The sequence below is a fragment of the Mustela nigripes genome, chromosome 7 (genome assembly GCF_022355385.1).
Source record: "Mustela nigripes isolate SB6536 chromosome 7, MUSNIG.SB6536, whole genome shotgun sequence".
NCBI lineage: Eukaryota > Metazoa > Chordata > Mammalia > Carnivora > Mustelidae > Mustela > Mustela nigripes.
In genome coordinates this window covers 123,226,756-123,246,054 of record NC_081563.1, presented here as the reverse complement: position 1 = coordinate 123,246,054, position 19,299 = coordinate 123,226,756, and the positions used below count along the sequence as shown (strand labels likewise).

The following is a 19,299-nucleotide window of genomic DNA, read 5'->3' as shown; positions in this document are numbered from 1 at the left end:
TCTGAAGACCTATATAGAGCTGCAAGTCTTCTTTCTGATCTATCCTAGAAATTCCCAGAGTGCAATTCCTACCTCATCCTTTTGGTCACATAGGGCCAATCCTGGTTCAGTGTGGGAAGAAACTACACATAAGCATACGTACTGGGAAGTGTGGATTATTGGGGAGCCATCTTGAATGATAGCTACCTGATTACCTTGCTTTTAGCATGGCCTTACTAAATAGGTTCTGATTGGTTTGACCTGAAACTGAGAACATAGAAGTCATTGTGGCTTTCCTTAGGTCATGAGAGCACTATCATGTGGAAGAGTGGTAGAATAGTTCTAGAAGGCCAAAAAAGTCATAATTACAAGGAAGCTAGTTTTAGTTGACCAGAAGAAAAGAACCTTCAAACAAGTAAACCAGCCAACATTAGATGTGGCTTTTTCAGCGTGAGTAGTGAATTTCTCCATTGTTAAGAGAGGTCTGTCTCACTCCTTCTACCACCGGAAGTATCTGATTCTCAGTGAAGATGATTAGAGAAACTTGCATCTCCTTGAGCTTTGGGATGCTGAAATACTATGTGCATTTCTAAGAATCAAGATTTCATATAAATCTAATTCTTGTTTGTTTGTCTTTTCTTTTTCCCCCTTTTTGGACATTTCCTTCATCTGACTGCCCATCAATATGTAGAAGAAATGCTTATTCCTACTCCTATTACTTGTAAGTATCGACCCGGGGAAACTTTTCTTCGTGCCCTGTGAGGGAACTGTAGCATGCATTTCCTTCACCAACCAAGTGTCTGTTGGTTTTCTCATACTCATTTCTGTCTAAGTCATCTGTAGCCCCAAAGTTTTTATTTCACATAGATGTTTTCCATTTGAAAATGCACTGTCATTGTTTATGTCTGTTATGTTTCTGCCATCTTGGATTTTTCCCCCAATTTTTGGAGATGTGAAGGCAGTATAATTTTCTAGTTAGAAATCCCTGAATTTCATCAAGAGGTCAACCTAACCCCCCTGTAGGACTTGCAGAGATAAAACAGAATCACCAGTCTCAGCAGCTTCAGAGCCCATTGGTGTCTACTTGGGGAATGTGTAGCATCGAGGGACTCAGAGGTTAGAAAAAAATCATGGGCTGTTTCCTGTATTTCAGTAAGTCTTCAGGGAACCATCTTTACCTAGAACCAGCTTCACAGGTGACAGAAACATCCAAGATCTTTGCTTTGGGCCTGAATGATCGCAGTCTGGGGTTTGGCATTAGGTATCTCATGTTACCAGTGCATTTTGTAGTTATAGCTGGCCTGTTGCCTGTCAGTTTTTTTGCACTTTCTAAATGAAGGTGATGGTTTTTTTCATTATTAACAGACATTTTGAAAACACAAATATAAAGGGGAAAAAGCTCCCATCAACAGATCCTTGGTAATGAAAAGTTAAGAAAACCACTGAAGTAGTCCCATCTTCCTAATATGCATTTCCAGTGTTTGAAAATTGAGGTCAAGGGAAGTGTATGAAACCACTCATCCAGTGGGATTAAAACTCAGGATGCCTGGCTTCTGGTAAAGTGTATTGTCCATCATTCCATGTCTTGCTACACCCCTGGCACACCCAGGCTTATGAGGGAGGCCATGTCTGCTAGTGATTGTCGGCTGAAGCCTTCACTGATGAGGATGGACCAAAATAAGGCTCTCCTACCCCGTTTGCTTAATGTTTGGGTTCCAGGTCAATAGGCCAGACAATGAGCAGATAAGATTCTGGTACTAATGCCATCAGATTATCCAGGAACAAATGGACTACCACCACCAACACTGAAAGTACCAGAGAATTTGCTTTATTTTTTCATTCATTCATTCCTTTGGTAAACATCCATTGAACATGCCTATTATGTTCCAGACACTGTGGATGGAGAGATGGCCAGGACGTTGAGCCCCACCCTCCCAGTATTCAACCCTCTCTGGGGTCTAGGATAAAGCCAAACACTTGAAATGTCAGCTGAGAGGTGCCTGTATGTACTCTGGTATAGGAGTGCTTACTGGGATGACTAAATTTCTAATGGGGCAAGGAATGGTTACCAGTGTTTATAGAGATGGATTTTTCCCACTACTGAAGAAATAAGAATTCTAAGCACAGGAACAACATGGGGTGTTGTCGCTGTGGTAGAAAGAGAATGAACTTTCAGAGTTGTGATGCTCTGGGGACAAGTCACATCTTTGTCACTCACGTATGAAACCTTGTGAAAGTCTTCTGAACTCCTTGAGCCTTATTTCTCTTAAATCCAAAATAGGGATCATAGTGCCTAACTCAGGAAATGAGGAATTTTGTAATGGGCCTGGAACAAAGTTGGCACTCCTGAAATGTTAGTTTTCTTTCTTTCCCCCTTCAGGGCAGTAGTGGTGGCCCCTAGGAGCTCCTCTGGTCTTCCAGATGTTCTTCTGGCCTCAGTGTTCAACAGTAGGTGTGGGTATGCAATGACCCATCATAGTCTCTAGGCACCTTAGCTCCTTTGTCAGTTAGCCAGTGTACTTAGCCCTGTCTTTGGATGCCCAGGCACTGTGGTAGAATTAAAGATGAAAAATGTGAAAGTGTATGGGACAGACACTCAGGTACTTGTACTTCAAGGTGCAGTGATACACAAGGGTCTTTCAGTTTTTGCAAACTTCAGAGCTCTAAGTCACAGATCTTAGACTGTGAAACTCATGCCAGCTCAGGAGCTGAGCTAACAATTCAGGAGAGGAGAAGAACTGGCAAAGCAGACAGAGAGGCAGGACGAAAATCTTCAGAACCAAGAGGAGAAGTGCTTTGCAGAAGGAAGAGCCTGAAGATGCTGGCAGCTGTGGGAGGGAAGGTCTTGGGGCAGAGTGTTTGGGGACAGGGAGCAGCCCCAGAGGGCAGGCACGATGGGTTCTGTGAGGCCATAGGATTGAGAGATGCATGGAGAAGGAGGAAAGGAAACACAGGGAAATGCTGACCCTGTGATTTCCAGGTTCAGAATTCCACTCCCCCGGGTCTTAGGGACGGACCTGAGTGGATGCCTTCAGCCCTCTCTACTCCAAGTGTGTCTGTAGACCAGCAGCGTTGGAATCACCCGGAGCATGTTAGAACTGCAGCATGAGGATCCCAGCTCACACCTCCTGAACCCGAACCTGCATTGTAACAAGAACCCCAGGCAACTCTCATGCACATCAAAGTTTGAGAAGCATTGACTTAGCCAGAGTCCTGGTGGTCTCATCAATAAAATAGGAAAAGCAATACCTCCCCCTGGGGTTGGGGAGCCACCTGGTCCCTCTAAAAGTCCCTTCTCTTCTTCTGTGAAAGAGAAATGCTCCAACATGCTTTGGCTGAATAATCTTGTCACTGAAATCCATGTTTATTCAGTCAACAGGTATCTGTGGGATTCCCAAGTGTGTGCCGGGGGATGGTCCCAACTGGCACGTAAGCGTTAGCAAAACAAACAAAGCTCCCTGCCCACATGAAGCTTTTTAATAGAGGAGATCAAGAATAAACAACATGTATTAAAAAAAGTGGCATAGATGTTAAGGAATGGTGGAGAGAGCTAAGGGAAAAAAGGTAGATAAGCCAGGGAAAGGGGCTATAAAGTGTGAGTAGGGAAGAAATAGAGAAACTTCTTTTTCCCCAAAACAAAGAGGTCCTCAAGGGCGCTCCCTGCACTGAAAGATCCTAGACACAAGCTCGGGGTCCACAGACCTTTTCCAGAGGGAGCTGGTGGTAAATATTTTTGGCTTTGCAGGCATATGGTCTCTGTTGCATCTACTCTGTTGTTGTAACAGGAAATCAGCCATACCTGATGGACAAGGGAAGAAGCATGGAGGTATTTCAATTAAAAAAAAATTTATTGTGTAAACCTGGCGGTTCACAGACCTGTACCCCTGGGGATAAAAATACATTATATGTTTATTAAAAAATTAATAAAAAAATACTGCAAGAAAAAAAATATTTAAAAAATATCAAATACAGGGCTAGATTTATCCTGAGGGCCATAGTTGGCCAATTCCTGCCCTAGAGTTTTGAGGCAGAAAGAGGCTGGAGTTCAAGATTCGTTCTGTTTTATGAGCTGCTGCTGTGCACTGCACCATGTGCTTGCTGTTGCAGACACAGCAGTGAATGAGGCATACCTGGTCAGGTTGAGAAGTGGGCAGAGGTTAAAAGAAACCACCCATCGGTTGCTAGTATGGGTCAGGCTCTTCTCATGCTCGTGGCAAGCCCTGCAAGATATGTGTCACTGTGTTGAGTCTACATAGACCTTGAGACTGATGTTGGGGGACTTGTGCAGATCCCACAGGCAGGATGTGGCAGGGCGGGGGGTTGAACCCAGGACCACATGCCCCTCAGCCCTGCCCATCCTTCTCCCTAAACTCTGTTCTTCAGGGGATGGAAGGGTTCCCACCTAGACCGTGTGCTTGGACAGCCCTTGGCCAGGCTGCCGGAGAGCCAGGATCCACAAGCAAGTCGGCCTCCTGGCAGAAACTCAGTTCCATGTAACGACCTCAGTGCCTTGCTAGGGACAAGAAGTGGTAGCTATCCCTCGTTGGCAGGGAGGCCCTTGAGGCAATTCTGGCTTTGCTATCCTGGGGATTTGCCTGGTCAGAGCTGAGAGCACCAGACTGCCAGAGCAGAGGCAGCCAAGGTTAGAGTGAAGAGTGCCCCACAGAGTGCTTATGGCCAGGACAAACAGAGCTATAAATCAAAGGAACTGAGTCCTAGGGACAGAGGAGAGTCTAGAATGCGGTCCCCAGTGTCCAGCACACGAGAAAAAATGGCGAAATAATGTGGGCTTTGATATCAGACCTAGATCACAGTCCAATGTCTCCCTCTTCTGCCAGATTGTTCAGACCTTGAACAATCATGGAGCCACTCTGAGCCTCAGTTTCCACATCTGCAGAACGGCGATGACAGCGGTGACTCCCTGGCATTTTGAGAGGGCTGGTGAGGGAAGGTCTATGCAGAGTGGCTGACACAAAGGAGGTATTTTATAAATAGTAGCTATGATTCCTTGCATTCCGAGCTGACAGAAATGCTTCTCTAGAATGCCTTTTTGCCTTCCTACAGTAAAGAAGCACCCAACAATCTCGGCGTCTGTTTTTTAAAAGGTTTCAGGAGCTGGCATGTGTTCACGGGTTAATTTATCTCAGGGTGTGTGATGGGCACAGTAATTGTTTCAAACAGAGACATTTTAGTGTAGTAGTTCTTGAAAAAGCACTAAGATGTTTACCAACTGTTCCGGCAGAGAGAGAGAGAGCACTTAACGGTTTCACCTAGCCTCGGATAAATGCCATGCAAGTATCAAGGAGGCGGAAAAGGGTGACCTGGGCTGAGCCCTGTCTACAGACGCTCTGAAACTCGTGTTTTTTCCCCCTTATATTTTTCCTATCTCTCCCCATGGCAGCATGTTTGAATCCTACATTTACCCTACAAGGTCCAGACCTAACAGCGCCTCCTATAGGAAGTCTTACCTGATTCTCTCCACCTGCGGGAATGGGCCTTTTATCAGGGCTCTCACTGTGGCTGCTTTTTATCATGGGCAGGAGCAAATGTGCCTTAAAGATGTTTCTTGTTCATTGAGGTTTCCCCCGTGGTGCCCACCACACAGGCACAGTGAACCCTAAAGGTAACCTTTGGTCCTGTTCAGCATCTGAATCCCAGTTTCCTTATATGTAAAATGAAGCCTAAGAGCGCATACCTCACAGACAGCTTGCAAGGACTCGAGGAGATGATGCTTGGAAAATGCCTAGCACACGGTTGATCCTCACCCAAAGTAAGAAACCACGTCCTTTGTCAGTCAGTGCGAACACCTTTCCACACCACAGGCTTTTGCAAATCAAATATCTTCGCCTCGATACACATAAAGAGGAATTTAAAATGATTATATCAAGAGATACTCAAAAGGCATTTTATGTAATTCATCAGTCACTTCAAATAAAAATGAAGGAAAAATGGGAATAGAAGGAAACCATTTAGAGATGATAAGTATCAATTACCAAAAGCTGACGGCAAATGTGTTGACAAGCAGAAATGGAAGGTGTTGCCACGAGGCCAAGGCAGAGGCTAGAGCCATGCTGCCGCTTGCCGTTCTGCCAAGAAGAGGACCGTGGCAAAAATTCTGATTCCTGGGCCCCACCCCAGAGCAGCTCAGTCCCTCTGAAGGTGTGGCCCGGGAATCTGCATGTGTGCGCACACCTCAGATTAATCATTCTGTGTGTGGACTTAGAACAACTTCTCTCCCCGAGGCCACTGTCCTTTTCTCAGTATTGGAAAGTATTGGCCTATGCCCTGTTCCCGGGATGCCTCAGCACCATCTGTGCCTGCAAAATCCCAGTGTCCTTTTAGAGGGGACATAGTATCTGCAGCACTGCGCCCTCATTGTCGTTGCATTCAGCTGGCTTTCATTCATCCCCTGCTGACTCACTCATTCACGAGCCATTCTCCGGTTAGACAGGTTAGACTGCCCACGGTGGGTTTGCACGTCTGTCTCCCTGTTGACTAGGACGGTGTATTACTCATCTTTCGCTTCCCGATGACTAACTTGGAGCCCAGAACAAATCAGACATCGTAAGACTGTGTTGATCACATGAATGAGTACACACAGGTGGGTGTATGTGTGAGGTTGATGCCCCCATTTTGTCTGATCTCCCACTGAACTAGACTATTCCATTCTCTAGAAGTTCGTATCCGTTCTCATTTATTTTGGCCTATAGTGATGCGGCGGGACTTTTGGATCAGACCTGTTTGGTAATTTTGTATTGGTTTTAGGTTTAGAAATGTTGTACTTGTGTGTCACAATTACAAATGCAAAAAAGTAATGAATGCTGATGCAACAAGATAGATATAAATGCGCTGGGGCAGATCATGTGAACAGAGAGATTTGGATGGGGAGTGCAACTGAATGGATGCTTTATTGTTTACTCTATTGAACTGGCGTCTAAACACATCAGTCATGAGTAGCGAACAGAGCACATCTACAAGTCAGAGGCTCTGTCATCTTAATCAGGGAAAATACAAATGAGCAGTTCCCTTCCAAAGAAGATGGAAGATGTTTATACTTCATTTTTAAGTTTATACTTTAAGTTTTAAAACCAGCTAGGTATTAGTGATGCCTGGAGGCTTAGCAAGGTATGCCTGTGATCTTAAATGCTTCTACTCTGTAAATGCATTTGAACTTTATAAAGAAGGTAAAAGAGAGTGCGGAGGGTTCTGTGTTGACAGAGAGTGGTGACATACGGAAATGTGGTTGGAAAGACAAGTTCTCAGAGAAAGTTGTGATGTGCTACTCTGATCTGCTTTCAAGAATGAAGGGCTTTGGGTAAATACCAGTAGTGGAATTGCTGGATCTTAGGGTAGTTCTATTTTTTTTAAATTTCTCGAGGAGACTCCATACTGTTTTCCACAGCCGCTGCACGAGCTTGCACACCCACCAGCGGTGTGTGAGGGTTCCTTTTTCTCCACATTCTCACCAACACTTGTTGTGTCTTGTGTTTTTGACTTTAGCCATGCTGACTGGTATGGGGTGGTATCTCATTGTGATTTTGATTTGCGTTTCCCTGATGATGAGTGATGTGGAACGTCATCGCATGTGTCTGTTGGCCAGCTGGATGTCTTCTTTGGAAAAATAGATAAAGAAGTTGTGGAAGTGTGTGCGCACACGTGTGTGTGTACGTGTGTGTGTAAAATGCATATATAAATGTGTGTGTATATAAAATGGAATATTATTCAGCCATAAAAAGAATGAGATCTTGCCAATTGCAACAACACAGATGGACCTAGAGGGTGTAATGCTAAGTAAAATAAATCATCTGGAGAAAGATAAATGCCATATGATTTTACGCATGTGAAATTTACAAAAATAGAAAGAGACAAACAGCAGTAACAAAAAAAACACAAATATAGAGAACAAACTGGAGGCTGCCTGAGGCAAGTAGGGGTAGAGGATAGGTGACATAGATAAAGGGGATTGAGAATACACTTATCTTGGTGAGCACTGACATATGTATAGAATTTCTGGATCCTTATATTGTGTACCTGAAACCAATATAACACTATATATCAATTATACAATTTTAAAATTAATTTAAAATTGAGAATTTTAATAAACTAAAATTAAAAAAAATTTAAAGAATGGAGAAGTTCTTGGTTGACAGCCCCCTTTGGGACAACTCGCTCTTCAGAGCTGCCTCATCTAAGGTCATGAAGGGTGTGAAAGTCATCCCTTCGGCACTTCCCGTGGGGTTGGCTCAAGCGTTCATCGCACCTGCATCACCGAATTCCCTTCCACCCACGCCTTCTCCTCCCCTCCCCTCCTTCACCTTCCCTCCCCCTTTCCCTTCCACAGATGTTGACCCCAGAAGCATGTCCTAATTCATCTCCTGCTCATCAATTTCAGTCTCAAAGTCTCATTCTCAGGGAACACCATCTGCCACACTTCCATTAGCTTCTCTTCCGTTTGGCCACTGGATGCGAGCGGATCTAGTCCATGGCATGCCCCTCCCCTGCACCCAAACATGGCATTGCCTTTCGACACACCATGGCCAACTAACTGGGGTCACCCCTTGTTGCTCCCTGATGATAAGTAAACTCTAAAAAGTTCTTTCTCGGACAGTGATTCATTCACAGGCATTTGATTCTCACGTGTGTTTGTCCTGGGCGGGAGGCTGTGGGCATCTTCATCCATAGCCCCCACTGGGGGAGCTCACTGTGTATCACAGAAGAGACTGTAGCAACCGCTGATTCGGCCAGAGGAGAGAGCAAGGGTCAGAAGTGCCCACCACGGCACTCCTCAGGGCCCTCCAGGGCAGCAATGGGTTTAACCCTGAAAGCACTTGCCTTTAGCAAGTATCCCCAGAGTGGGAATGTCTCTTGCAGCTAAGGCTGTTGCAAAGATAGGATCCAGAGGCACAGACTAGAAAATGCCTTTCTAAGTGTTTCAACGCCCGTGCTTTTAATGGAAGGAAGTGCTTTAGTTAAGCTCTGCAATGTTGATAATGATGATAATGATTACATCGCGTTTGTGTATACAACTTTATCTCTTCCAAAGTGCTTTCCCACTTATTACCTAGTTGTCTGGTTGGGCTTGGAGGTACTTAACAAGGTATCATCAGGCAGATAAAAATGTGCTGTGCAGGAAAGAGCCCTGGGCATGCTGGCTCAGCAGCTTAGGGCGCTGGACACGATGGACACAATCCCACTTTCAGTGTCTCATCTGGAAAATGGGAGCGACAGCACCCACATTTTAGAAAGACTGAACTGTTTAAGCGACATGTTCTCTCATTCATAAACGTTTACAGAGCAGTTACTCTTGTGCTAAGTACTGAGCTAGGTGTCAAGTGTTTAGAAAGAAGTGTCCTTCTCTCAAGAAGCTCACAGCTGAAAAGGCAACTTGCCCTTGTTAGTTGCCCATGAAAGTTATAAAAGAATGTTGAGGGTACATGAAAGAGGGAGGTGAAGACAATGCAAAGGTAGAAGTCACCCAATCTACTTCGAGGAAAGACATCTGGGGGCCAAAGGGCTTAATAGGATGCCTGGCAGGGGAAAGACACAGGACCCCTCACTGGAAAAATGACACCCATGTTTCTCCTTGGCCCCACTGTCTAGAAATGCACACACACACACACACACACACATTGTATAACTAGTTGATGTGCTGGAGAGCAACTTGGGAAGAAAAGAATGGAGTAGAGAGAACAAGAAAAGAGGAGGGAGAAGGTATGAGTCCCAGACCTACTACGGAGCAGCTGTGAATCCTAAGCATCCTGAGTTTATTTCTTACCTATAAACTGGGAATTGTAGTGCCCAATTCATGAGATTTTCTTAAACCATGAAATGAGGGGCACCTGGGTGGCTCAGTTGGTTAGGCATCTAACTCTTGATTTTGGCTCAGGGTCACGAGGTTGAGCCCCACGTCGGGCTCCATGCTCAGCATGGAGTCTGCTTCAGATTCTCCCTCTCCCTTTGTCCCTCCCCCAAACCCATGCTTTCTCTCTCTCTCTCTCTCAAAATAAATAAAATCTTAAAGAAATTGAATGACATAGTATGTGTGCCAGGGGAATTGTCATTTATTAAATGACAAAGCTGAGCTAGGACAGAGCTGTGGTTGGCTGTGTCAAGGTTGGGGGAAGACAGAAGTTGTAACTTCCAAACACAAGTTAAATGGAAGAAGAATTTGTCAGACAGAATGAAGTCAAACAGTTGTAGATAGTGGTGCTTAAACTTACATAATTTCTCCCCTGAGTAATCGGATAAATGCCCTTTCTCCTGGCATCCATCCACCCCACATCAGTGGGAGAGATCACAGTCAGTTAATGATTGTGGCCAGCACCACAAAGGTGGACAATGTCATTTCAACACAAGAAGACTTTGTAGACCAGTGGTCAGAAAAATGGCTGGGGTTGGAGGTAGAAGGTCTACTACCCTTGGCGATTTCTAAAATCGGGGCTGGGGAATGACAGGTCTGTCCTTGGTAATGTGGCTGCCAAAACCTGCCTTAAAAGAGGCAAGTTCCTCAGAAGGCAGAATGCAGAACATACACTCTCTTGTGAACAGCCCCATTGTCCCACTGGGTATGTTGCCCCCTTCCTGGGAGCAGAGCTCAGAGGATTGGTGCGTGTTTGGGGAGGGCAGTGAGGTAGGAAGGGTACTGTAAGCCAAACCTATAAAGACTGGAGAACTGATTCCATTGGTGTCAAGGGATGGCTACACATTTTAAACGTGGTTTACTTTGGTTGTAATGGTTACTTTGATCTGAAACCAGGGCTGAAAACCATCCATCTGAGAGAGCTTGAGAATTATAGGGTCATGGCATATCGGCATTTAGAAGATGAGCACGAGGGCCTGCTTAGGTCTGCTTAACCCAGAACCTTACCTGAGAATTTGATTCCACTGTATCATCGTATAGACATAGCTTTGGTTATATTAGTGGAAATTGAGTTTGGAGGGCAGAGCCCTAGAAGACAGAGCCCTATTGGCCAGCACCATTTCCTTCCTTTAGATATTGAGGTAGACAATCTGTATGCGGTTCACAAATGTGTAGAGGCCATTTAACGAATGGCAAAAATGCTCCAGACACATTTTAAAATAGCATTTAATTTCTCATAACAATCACTTCTCTTAGTGGTGTTGGTGCTACCATGAGGAGTAAAGACCCCTCCGCCATGAGCAGTTTCCTGAGAAATCAGTGTTCATGAGCGTTCCTTTCATCACTGAAACCTCAAGAAGCCCAGTACGTCTGCTTATGAAATCTGCTTTTTTTTTTTTTTTTTTTGAAATCTGCTTTTTAACAAAATAAAAGAATATTGGCTGAGCTTCATTCTGGAGCTCATTCCAATGGCTTTGAGCCACTGTGCAGGATATTCTAGGAGGGTGAGGGATTGTTGGGTGTATTACAACTGTCCATGTTTTTTAAGTGGAAGGGCTAAAAGGTTGGTGTGGTCAAGACCCTGTTTTTACTGGAAGACTTGACTTTGTAAAGAGTGAAATATAAGGTCTATTAAGGTTATAAACCAAACTGAGCCTCAAGATTAAAGACGGCTTGCTTTGTTTTGGAAAACAGCTTAGTGATGAGGGACATTATATTAGAAATCAAGAAAAGCTTAGATAGTCTCTATTTTACTTTATTCTCCCTTCCCACGTCATTATGATTTGGACATCTACTGATGAAGACAGAACTTGTGGTGAAAAATCTAAACTCACATATGGTTAATAAGGGATCTCATACCATTCTTTTGTTTTGGCTCTGCTTTATACTGCAAAACTACCAAGAAGATGTGAGGAGTTTTCCAGGAGACTGATGGCTCATTCAAAGTGTATACGTCCACTGTGTTACCACACAGGTGTCTTCCAGCCGTCTAAGCTAGAAGAAGTTTGATCAAGAAATGATAATTCTGTCTTCTTGTCTTTCACCTCTTGTAGGAATTCAAAAGTGCTTTTGCCTTAGCTCTGAATGGCGAGGAAAACCATACTCAGTACCTAGAAGCAGTGTTATAGAAAGAAGACGTGGACTGCATTCGTGTTTGAATCCTGGCCTCTGCCACTTTCTAACCTAACTTCTCTGAGCCTGTGTTTCCTCATTTGTAGAAGGAGGGCAGCGATACCAGATTTGGAGGGTTCCTGGGGGGCTTTACCAGGATTGCATAAGAGAAAGCACTGCGTGTACACCATCTGGGTCTGGGCCTGGTACATAGTAGGTGCTCAGTGCCTTGTAGCGTTATTGTATTTTATGTTTTAGGTCTACACGTGTTTTGCACTTTACACAGTACCTTTATACAGGTATCTCCTATAACTTTCAAGGGAGGAAGTATCCTCTTAAATGTAGGGAAATGAGGGCTTACCGAACTGATGAGGGCCACAGACTATTTGAAAGAAATTCATGGAACAGACTGGCCCGTTACTGGTACCATGTTCTTAGGATGGATTGGGAGGTGGGTGTGACAGGGATCTGGCACCAGAGCTCGTCAGAATTACGCCCTCAGAGACCAGACAGAATATGCAATGAATAAAGTCCAGAGTCGGTCACTACCTGAAAGTTTATAAACATTGCTCCAAATTATGATTGGAGGAAAAAAAAAAAAAAAAACCTGTACCAACCCCTTTCTTCCATAAAATACATTCACCATAATAAATGGGACAAAACTTGAACAAGATCAAAGTCAATCATCTTTTTATAATTGGAAGAAATTTTATAATCTGCATTGGAGAAAGAAGGACAAAGATTAAAGACAAGGTGATTTGTTTCTTAAATAGGCCTCTTGAGTCCCACCTTTTTTTTGGTAAGATTTGTTCACTTCAGAGAGAAAGAGTGGGGTGGGTGGGGATGAGGGGCGGATGGAGAGGGAGAGAGAAACTCAAGCAGACTCCGTGGTGAGTGCAGAGCCCAACGTGGGGCTTGATCTCGCAGCCCGGGAGATCATGACCTGAGCCAAAATCAACCAACTGTGCCCCTGAGGTGCCCCAAGTCCCATTTTTAATTTTATAGGATAAACTTTTGTCTCTTAATGTGTCTTTGTTTATTTTTTTTCTTACAAATAAGCTTCTGCCATGGAGAGGACTTTATTCAAATTCAGTTATGCCAGTCCTAGAGAAAACATGTAACTTAAAAAATGTACCCAGATGAATATGATACTTAGTAAGACAACAAGTGTGTGGTTTCATTTTCTGGACAATTGAGGTTTGAAGCCCTCCCCACCATTTCTTTCTTTAAAAATAAGTGTACAGTGGCATTTTAGAGTCAGCCATTGGTACCTGGAGGAAATTGTGCTTGATTTTGTTTGGGCTTGTGTTGAATCTATAGATCAGTTTGGTGAGAACTGACATCAAACAATATCCTGACATCTGGCCCAGGAACACAGGTGTCTCTCCATTTGTGTGGGTTTACTTTGATTTATTTTATCACCCACTTGTGGTTTTCAGCATGCAGGTCCCATGCATGTTTTGGTGGAATTATACCTGAATGATTCTTTTTTTTTTTTTCCATGCTACTGTAAATGGTACCATTTCTTAAATTTCATATCCTAATTATTCATTGTTAATATATAGACATGCACCTGATTCTAATGTATGTGGAAACAAAAAAAAAGACAAAAAAGAGAGGTCTCAAGTAGAGAAATAGTACCTTATTTCAAGCAAACAGGGCTATTGCATGAAAGATTAGACAAGACAAATGGGTAAGAAAGAAGTGGTATGTGTGGGGTGTGTGTGTGTGTGTGTGTGTGTGTACAGACGGACACACTGGAATATTGTACAGCCATAAAAAAGGATGAGATCTTGCTATTTGTAACCACATAGATGGACCTGGAGGGTATTATGGTAAGTGAAGTAAGTTAGACTGAGAAAGATAAATACCATATGCTTTCATTCATATGGAATCTTTTTAAAAAAACAAAACAATATGCTGAGTGAAATAAGTCAAGCAGAGAGAGTCAATTATCATATGGTTTCACTTATTTGTGGAGCATAACAAAAAGCATGGAGGACATGGGGAGTTAGAGAGAAGGGGGTTGGGGTAAATTGGAAGGGGAGGTGAATCACGAGAGACTATGGACTCTGAAAAACAATCTGAGGGGTTTGAAGGGGCGGGGGGTGGGAGGTCGGGGTACCAGGTGGTGGGTATTATAGAAGGCACGGATTGCATGGAGCACTGGGTGTGGTGAAAAAAAATAATAAATACTGTTATGCTGAAAATAAATAAATGAGAAAAAAAACCAATATACCAAAAAGCAGAATCAGTCCTATAAATACCAAGAACAAACTGATGGCTGCCAGAGAGAAGGGGGTGGGGGACAGACAGAATGAGGGAAAGAGACTGGGAGATACGGGCTTCTAGTTACAGAATGAGTGAGTCGTGGGAATAAGATAGAATAAGAATTATGGGCAATGATATTAGGATATTATATATATATATATATATATATATATATATATATATATATATAAAATAGTGCTGTATAGTGACCAATGGTAGATACACTTGTGGTGAACATAATCTAACACAGAAGTTGAATCACTATATTTTACACCTGAAATTGATGTAATATTGTGTGTCAACTGTCCTCAAATAAAAAAAAAAATTAAAGGAAAAAAGGTTAGGCTAACCTAGGCCAGATACTTAGCCAAAGAACCCAGTATGTGCTCAAAATATTAGCTCCACGTATCTTGCCTTCTCGCATTCTGAATTGCTCTAAAAGCAAGGCTCTAGTCCATGAGCGGGAGTTACGGAAGTTAGAGTTACGGGATAGTGAGGACGGTAAGACTTAGTTTTAGGCAGACCTGGGTTTGAATCTTGATTCTGCCATGCACCAGCTGTGTGGTCTGGGGCATGTCTCTTACCCTCTCTGTTCTTCAGTTTCCTATTACTGCAAAGTGGAGAGGATACAAGATCTGTTGGTAACTTGACAAGAACATAGATCCTGGTACTTGGCAAAGGCCTCGTAAGCGTTAGGTACTTTCATTATTGCGTTGTTGTTGTTGTGGCTAAGCTGCAAGGAGAAAGATGCTAGAGAGCCTAAGAAAGGCCTTTCTAACAATGCTTGTTGAGCAGTAGAATAGGCTGCATGTGTAGTAGTGAGCCTCCCATCCCGGAATCATAGACCACTGTTACCTTGGATGTCCCAGGGAAGTCAGGCTTCCCAGAGGGCTTCCCCTGTGTTGAGTTACTGTGATATCCCCCGTGGCATTAGAAGCAAGTGGCAGTGGGTTCCAGTCTCCCTGATCACCTAAGATACAAGACCCAAAGACACAAACAGCTTGAAGCAGTAGACAGAAATGGTATCCGTAGGAAAAAAAAAAATGCAGACCAGACTTATCTTTCCATCAGCTGCAGTTTATGATTACACATTAAATTCAATTGCTTTCTTTAGGAGTCTGGTGTTGAGACCCATCCTCTCCAACCCAGTGCCATCCATTCTAGCTTTCCCCAGGAGTGCAGACAGACCAGCCGCCTTCCTAGTGTACACTAATTAATTTATCTCATGCTTGTGATTTTACGGTGCTTAAGTGCTGGAGCATTTCTGTTGATTCTTCTCCCTGCAAAGCACCTCACATTGCATAAAGACCATGAATCTCCATTGCAAACGCCGTCTGTCTTGGGCTAGGGAACAGCCCGCCGGCAGCCTGTTGTCTTGCTGGCACTGCCTCTTACAGCCAAAGCAACACATCCATTAATTTATCCTTAATGACATTTTGACATTCCAATCAGTTCATCAGATGTTCCTTATGCAAGCCTTCTCCCGCACGGCCAGGCCAGGGTGCCAGGCCACTCTTGATGCATAATGTATGAAGCCGGTACGCTGCTCTGTACCCTCTGACAGACAGACACATCTGCTGTTCACAGGCTGCGGGCTCCTCACAGCCCCGGCTCCCGGAGTGAGCCACACCGATGCCTTCAGCGATGTTTTCTTCCGCATTTCCAGCTCGCTGCGCCTCAGGGATGCTGGTCAGTTCAAGGAGAGATGTCCTGGTTCAGAAACATACATGCAACAGGGCTCTCTGAGGGGAAGTGAGAGTGTGTCAAACCCCTGCTCTACGCAAAGGATTTAAAGACGCTTTCGTTCTACTAATTCAGGTGGAAGAAAGACCTGTGACAAACTGAACATCTTGAATTTTATTACCCTGAGACTACTTAAAAATAATGATTGCAGAGACGTTCTGATAGCAGTAATGGATATCAAAGAAGAAATAAAAATTGTCCTTAATACCTTAATACCTTCCCTAGAACACATTAGTGTAGGAGACATGTCCTCCAGTGGCAGTCACAATGCAGACCCAGTTTCTTTGTCTAGTTTTGTTGTTTTTTATTTTTTTTTAACTTAACGTAAGCCATTTGGCATTCTTCAGTGTTGTTACATAGTTTTCATTTTTAAAGGCACTCCATCATTTTAATAGCTGCATAATATTCCATCCAGGGGATGCACCATCATTTACTGAACCGGTCCCCTGTCGGTAGTCATTTACAAGGCTGTGACTGGTGCTTGGCTCTTTAAGAGAAGCGGCAGCGTGGGCTCCAGGAGAGAGCAAGCTCTGCAGCCCGGAGACTTGAGGCTCCAATCCCACCTGGTCCCTTTACCTGTTTTATGAGTTTGGGATTAACCTCTGGGCCTCCAATCCCTCACCTCTAAAACAAAAGAAATGATCACTCCCTTATAGTGTTGCTGGGAGGATTATAGGTGTTTTTAAGATACCGAGCACACAGTGGTACTTACTGCATGTTAAACTATTACACTCACACGTCTATACCTGTGCTTGTAGATCAGGGGCAATCCTGCCCTCCCCAGCCTCCCCCTGGGGACATGTGACAATGCCTAAAGACATTTTTGATGTGTCGCATCTGGGAGTGAGAGGAGTGGCTGGAATGCAGTGGGTAGAAGCCCTCGCAGGACAGCCTCCTCAACAAAAGATTATCCTGCCCCACCTGTCAGTAGCGCTGAGATAAAGAACCCCTGGCATACACAAAGCTGGTTTCCAATGTGACCTACAGAATATATGTTTTTTTTCTTTCCATTTTATTCTTTCATTAGGATAAAGTCCTAAGAAAATAGGAATACTTAAGAGTATATTATGCCCACTGGCAGTTTTGGGAGAAATGGGTGAGGTGGGAGATGGGAATAGGTTGGAGATGACTGATTTAGGAGAAGAGGCAGCAGATAAATGCTATGTGCTCCCCATTGGGGCAGGGGGTGACATCCCATAGACTGGTTCTCCAAGGATAGTCCCAGCATCTCCTAGGAACTTGGAAATGCACATGTTCGGGTCCTGCCTCAGACTCACCAAATCAGGATCTCTGAGGGTCGAACGAAACCATCCCTGCTCTCACACGCCCTCAGGTGACCCTGAAGCGCCCTCAGGTTTGAGAATCACTGTACACACCATCTGTAGAGAAAGGCCCACTTGTACCACTCCAGGACAAACACTTGGGGCAGAAATAGATTAGACGTGTCAGGTCAAAGTCATGGGCACCCTCAAATAGGAAACTGAGGAACAGTAAAGGAATTAAAAGTGTGACTCATTCATTCGTTCATTTAGTCAGTCAATATTTTTAAAGCTTTTATGACACTGAGCCAAGTGCTGAACTAGGTGCTAGAGAAAAGAGAAATGTAACCTAATGCATATTATGCAAATGATTATAATGAAGGATGGTGAGAGTGGCAGGCAGATGACAAGGCTAGGAAGTGGAGGTATTGTCCCATCAGGGAGAGATCAGATAAGGCCTCCTGGAAGACATAGTGCTTGAAATGGAGCTTGAAAGATCTGTGATCTGTGGATTCATTAACTCTACAGTGCTTGCACCAGAAGCTGTCCGGGGCCCCGGGGCATGGGAAGTGCATGAGGCCAGCGTGGCCCCTGCTCATGTGGTTACAGTCTAGCAGGGAGGGTGACCCTGGGGGCTGGCCATCTGGCAAGACAGTGTGGTTTCTGGATGGGAACTGAAGGCCTGGAGTGAGAGGTGAGAAAGAAAGTGTGCCCTGGCCTGAGATCTGAGAAGTGTGGGCATGGGGATGGGGAATGCAGAAGGAGGTTCACAGAGCTGGGGAAGGAAGAGCCAAGGAGCCTCGACAATGAGGAAAGATGGTTTGGAAGAGGTTGCTTTGGATAAAGTCTGAAGGATTCGGGGTGGTGCATCCATCCATGGTTAGGCTGGATGGGCAGAGCGGGCAGACCAGCCTCCAGGAGGACGTAGACAGGAGACGGAGTTCAGCTCAGCTGCAGCTCAGAGGAGAACATTCCCAGGTAGGGACCTGCCCCTCTCGAAGGGCTGCAGAGGGGAGGAGTCCCTGTCACCGGAGTTGGCAATCAGGGGTTGGATGGCCACGTGCTGAGGCGTGGAAAGGGGTCTCCCAAGTTAGGATGGAAGAATGCTCCTGAGAACCCCAAAGACCATTCCAGCCCAGAGAACTTAACTCTGTAACCTCTAATGACCTGAAACTGAGGATCAGAGTGTGATTGCGAGAGAAAAACATCTGCCGGAGTGTCTGGCTTGGTTTGTGGTCCTCCAAGCAAGATACGGATGGAGTGAGGAGGGCAGGGGAGAAAAGTCGTCACGTTGGTTCCCTGCAGCGCTCATCCCAAGGAGCAGATGAAACACAAAATTAAGGTAAAAATAAAGCAGGGAAAAAGCATGCAGACTGCTAGTGTGAAGAAGGGAGAGAAAAAACACTGGCATTTACGGAATGTCGGTTACATGCCAAAGACCGTGCTGGGGAGTTTACACCTCTTATTTCTAATCATCAGAGTAACTCTGCGAACAAGAGCTTATCAAATACCATTTTACAGAGAAGGAAACTGAGTCTCATAGTCTCAAAGATGGAGACACAATTATGATTACACAGCAGGTTAGAACCACGTTTGTCTAGAGCCAAAGTCCATTTCCACAGCCCTGAGAACAGAGGGCTCTTTGCTTAGCCCAGGGGGTTCTGAGCTCAGTGGCCTGAAAGCATTCTGGGCACTTGCTGCTGTCTCAACCACAGATTCCTGTGAGGCATGTACTCCCTTCTTGTTGCTTATTATTTAACAAATACTTGTAGAGAACTTATTTGATGGATGACAGATCCTACTGTAAGTGCTTAGTATTTATAAGTCAGTTTCTATTGCAAATGGTTGTCATAAGAATTCACTGTAATTAATCCCTATTTTTAAAGATGAGGAAACTGAGTTATAAAGAAGCTAAGTAATTTTCCAAGGGCACATAGCTAGTAAATCAGGGAGCTGGCTCCAGACTGGGTCTGGGTCCTGCTTCAGGGTCCAAGGGGTGGTGTGGCCATATGGCCAATGGGAGGAGGGCCTGGCACCTGTCTTAGGCCTGCTGCACTGGTTCTCCTGCCAGCCCTC

The 19,299-nt window shown here is 44.5% G+C and overlaps 1 protein-coding gene across 12 annotated transcripts in view; it reads left to right on the top strand.

The window, feature by feature from the left end:
- PTPRT (protein tyrosine phosphatase receptor type T) overlaps positions 1-19,299 on the top strand; it is a 1,054,416-nt gene that overhangs the window by 887,482 nt on the left and 147,635 nt on the right. For 7 of the 12 annotated variants that reach the window (XM_059407028.1, XM_059407022.1, XM_059407027.1 and 4 more), the window contains one exon: positions 671-700. The exons of the other annotated variants lie outside the window; for them this stretch is intronic. In XM_059407028.1, coding sequence (XP_059263011.1) covers positions 671-700 — 30 coding nt within the window. The remainder of the gene's footprint in view (positions 1-670; positions 701-19,299) is intronic. 12 annotated transcript variants of the gene reach the window in all.